The sequence below is a fragment of the Bison bison genome, unplaced genomic scaffold (assembly GCF_000754665.1).
Source record: "Bison bison bison isolate TAMUID 2011002044 unplaced genomic scaffold, Bison_UMD1.0 scf7180017864254, whole genome shotgun sequence".
Lineage (NCBI taxonomy): Eukaryota > Metazoa > Chordata > Mammalia > Artiodactyla > Bovidae > Bison > Bison bison.
Genome location: NW_011494826.1, coordinates 2,917,388 through 2,921,795, shown reverse-complemented (window position 1 = coordinate 2,921,795; position 4,408 = coordinate 2,917,388). Strand labels below are relative to the sequence as shown.

The 4,408-nt window shown below is 36.3% G+C and overlaps 1 protein-coding gene across 1 annotated transcript in view; it reads left to right on the top strand.

Moving 5' to 3' along the window:
* LOC104994251 (leucine-rich repeat-containing protein 9) overlaps nt 1-4,408 on the top strand; it is a 160,912-nt gene that overhangs the window by 17,933 nt on the left and 138,571 nt on the right. The window contains exon 7 of the mRNA XM_010847764.1: nt 565-747. Coding sequence (XP_010846066.1) covers nt 565-747 — 183 coding nt within the window. The remainder of the gene's footprint in view (nt 1-564; nt 748-4,408) is intronic.

The window sequence follows — 4,408 nt, the reverse complement described above, 5'->3', positions numbered from 1 at the left end:
AGATTTCAGTTGCCTTTAATAGGCAGAAATGGAATTTATAGAAACAAAAAACCTCAAACCAAAAGAAAACCTAAAACTCAGGATATCAGTGGTAATTATGATAAAACAGAGGTGCCATAAGTCTTTGGTGATAATAGCAGACCTGGAGGCTAAGGAAAAGAGTGAGTGGTGGTCGGTGTGGGGAGTTTGATGAAGCTTGTAGGAGACCTGCACCCTTGTTACTGCTGGGCACTTGTTGGCAAAGGGGCTGTGTGCAAAGAGGGAATGGGGTCTGAAGGAATAAATGGGCTCCAAGATTTCATGTGGAATACATGATTCAGTAAATACTCTTTGGCCTTTTACATTTAAAATGCATGGAAACAGAGTCTGCTGTTTAAGTATTGATCCATTTTTCAAGTATTTAACATCTTTTTCACTAGAGAATAACATTTATTCATCTAAATCCCTTCCACATATTAAGGTACATAATTAAAATGCATTAATTAAATTATGGGTGATCTTAAGAATTCAAATGCCTTTTTGAGAAATGGACAGTTGAAATTAATTAATTTGTTACTGTTCTAGGACCTTACTAACTTAACCAGGCTGCGTCACTTAAAGGATTTATGTCTGAATGATCCTCAGTATAAAACCAATCCAGTTTGTCTGCTGTGTAATTATTCCACACATGTGTTATATCATTTGCCGTGCCTTCAAAGACTCGATACGTTTGATGTGTCACCAAAGCAGATCAAGGAACTGGCAGATGTAAGTGTGTCCCTAATCAGGTATCTGTGACTTAAGTTTAATTAACTGCCTCTTTCTGGCTATGTCAACGTGTGGTAGGTAGTATTATTTTGTCAGTGTTGTCACCAATTCTACTTTTGCCCAGTGAGCTGGATATTTCACATAAATGCATATAAATAATAATAATATTAGTACTAGAACCTCAATTTAGATGACAATACTGGAAGGTAAAATAATAGAAAAATATTTATAATTTATATAAAGCTTAAAGAAGAAAATCTGAAAAATTATCATCAGTGCTAAGAATATATGAAAATTAATAAAACCTAAACAAAGTAGAAATGAAACAAGTAACTTCCTCTCATTTGGAATATTATATATCAAAATTAGAAAATACCCATGGTTGATGGTAGTATGCCAGGATTAGGTAGATTTTAATCTAATTAAAGATGGTTTGGGGTTCTCTGTAAGTATAAGTGTAAGTATAAGTGGATCCACTCACACTGCCAAAATCTTGAAGATGTCCAAAATCTTGAAGATGACCAAAATCTTGAAGAGAGCTTTTCCTGGGCTGTCACTGATGGTGAATCTCTCAGTAAAGGGGCTACTTTGACATGGTACTAAAGTTTTGTAATTTGAGAATAGAGTTCATAGGAATTTACCATGTTTATTAATATTCTTTCCACATTATATTTCTACTTCTCCTTCCAGTCCATTGAGTCCCATTTGTTCATTTAGTTAACCATTCAATAAACAGTTTATGAGTATCTAGAATGTGCCAAGCATGTGGATGCCCCCACATAAAGCCCTTCCATCCTTTCCTTGTGGTTCATCCATTATCTCAACACAGATGAAGAATGTCTTTACCCATTTATCTTGTTTCTCTTCTCTTGTTAGCCTGAGGATTTATTGTCAAGTTCCCTTCTTTCCTCTCTTCTTTTCAAAACTGAGATTATCCTCTCTCCCATCCCAATCTAAGAAGTGAGCTGTCTTGTAATATTGAGCAAAGAGCTAGATAGTTATTGTCTACTAGCAGAGGTTCAGAGTCATCGGAGGGTCAGGTAGGAATGTTTTCTCTAACAGTGTTAAGTCAAAAATAATTACAAAACTTCACAGTGACACCATATTTTTGAAATTTCCATTATCGTCTCTGTGTTTTTTAATCACACACTTTCTAAAAGGTGAGCAGGGTGAATGCGCTTCATTAAACTACTTGTCTGATTAATTTATCTAACAAATATTTAATGCCTATTAGACATTGAGACACAGTTCAAGGCACTAGAAATAAAATGACCAAAATAGATAAAACCCCTGCTTCCAAATGGAGTTTACATTCTAGTGAGAGAAGACAGATAATAAGGACTAAATGAGTAAAAAACTAGTATGTCAGATGGTGATAAATGCTATGGAGAACAACACAGTGAAGGAAACAAGATTGTTGGTAGGCGCAGAGGAAGGGTTATTGCCTTTTTTGTAAGAATTGTTTGGAAATTATTTATTTAGGCAACATTTGAGCAGAGAACTGAGGAAGTAATGGGGCAAGCTCTTCAGGGATCAACAAGAACAAAGACCTTAAGCAGGAGCATGCCTCTCATATTTTAAGAACAACAAGGAGGCTAGTCTGGCTGGAGCTGAGGAAGTAAAGAGGAGAGAAAGAGATGAATACAGGAGTGGCGGGGTCGGGGGGTGGGGGGCAAACCATGTGAGACTGAAGAATGGTATAAGAACTTTGGCTTTTACTTTCAGTGATATGAGGCCACTGGAAAACTTTGAGAGGAGGTGAAACAAGATGCCTTATGTTTTAAAGTGTTAATCACTCAGTCATGTCCGACTCTGTGACCTCATGGACTGTAGCCCACCATGAAATTCTCCAGGCAAGAATACTGGAGTGGGTAGCCATTCCTTTCTGCAGGTGATCATCCCAACCTAGGGATCAAACCCTGGTCTCCCACACTACAGGCAGATTCTTTACTGCCTGAGCCACCAGAGAAGCAAAGGGATCTTTTTTTGGATAATAAATTAAGAATAGAGGATTTGAGGGGAAAGGTGAAAGCAGAGAGACCAGTTAGGTTCCAGAAACTTGGATGAGAGATGTTGATGGTTTGATACAGGACACTATAGTGGAGGTAGTAAAAAGTAATCAAATTGTGGTAGTAGTTAGAAGGTGGGACCCATCTGGATTTGCTGATAGATTGAATTTGAAGTGTAGAAGAACAAAGTAGAGAATAATTCCAAGCAACTGGCCCAAGCAACTGAAGGAAAAGGAGCTGCTATTTGATGAGATAAGGAAGAGTATGGGAGGAATACATTTAGAAGGAAGAATCACAGTCTAATTTTAAGCACAGAGGGTTTGAATAATCTTTTGAACATCTGTGATAGATATGAGTCTATTTAATAGAGTCGCCTAGGTTGAAGATATAAATATGAGAATTGAAAGCAGAAGGACAGTACCAAGCTGAGGACTGGATGAGTCACCAAGGGCATGGTGTGGATGGGAAGGTAGGGTAGGTGTGTCACTTGGGTAGGTAGGTCCTGACTTTACTTGCTACTTGTAGGCAAAAAAAAAAAAAAAAAAAAGCACCATTTGCCCTTTCCTTAGTTAATGATTTTTTTTTTTTCCCTTAGTGGCACCCAAGAAACAAGCTCTTCTTGGTCAGGAATTTTTATCTGCTAATCATCACCCCAAACAGCTTTCCCCACTCTTAAATGCGCCAATTTTATGAATGCCTTGTATTTTGCACAAGGATTTAATGATTTCAGTTTCAGAATTTCATAGCATGTGTGGGAAAGGGAATTATTTTGCTTTTTCAGCATTCATATATTTGTTTCCATTCCATCTTTTATGCCAAATAATTCTGTTGGGATCTTGACTATCTACTCTCTACTAAGTAAATCAGATAACAGAATACAAGCCTTCCAACTTATTTGAGTACAGATTTCCTGATAAAAAGAAATCTCTTCATTATTTCAGGTAAATAGTTAAAACCAGGTCATATTATATTAATAATATTATTAATAATATATATTAATAATATGACCTGATTTTTTTATTTTCTTCTCAGCTAGTTCTTTTTACTAGTATAACTCATAAGCACCATTTACTTTGTGTATTTCTTTTTTGTATTTTTAAATTTTTTTTTAATTTATTTTTTAATTGAAGGATAATTGCTTTATAGAATTTTGTTGTTTTCTGTCAAACTTCAACATGAATCGGCCATAGGTATATATATTTCCCCTCCTTTTGGAGCCTCCCTCCTATCTCCCTCTCCATCCCACACCTCTAGGTTGATACAGAGCCCCTGTTAAAGAGTTTCCTGAACCATATAGCAAATTCCCATTGGCTATCTATTTGTAAGTTTCCATGTTACTCTTTTCATTCATCTCACCCTCTCCTCCCCTCTCCCCATGTCCATAAGTCTATTCTCTATGTCTGTTTGCCCATTGCTGCCCTATAAATAAGTTCTTCAGTATCATTCTTCTAGATTCCGTATATATGTGTTAGAATACAATATTTATCTTTCTTTTTCTGAGTCACTTCATTCTGTATAATAGGTTCTGTGTTCATCCACCTCATCAGAACAGACTCAAATGTGTTCCTTTTTATGGCTGAGTAGTATTCCATTGTGTATATGTACCACAACTTTATCCATTCATCTGTCAATAGACATCTAGGTTGCTTCCA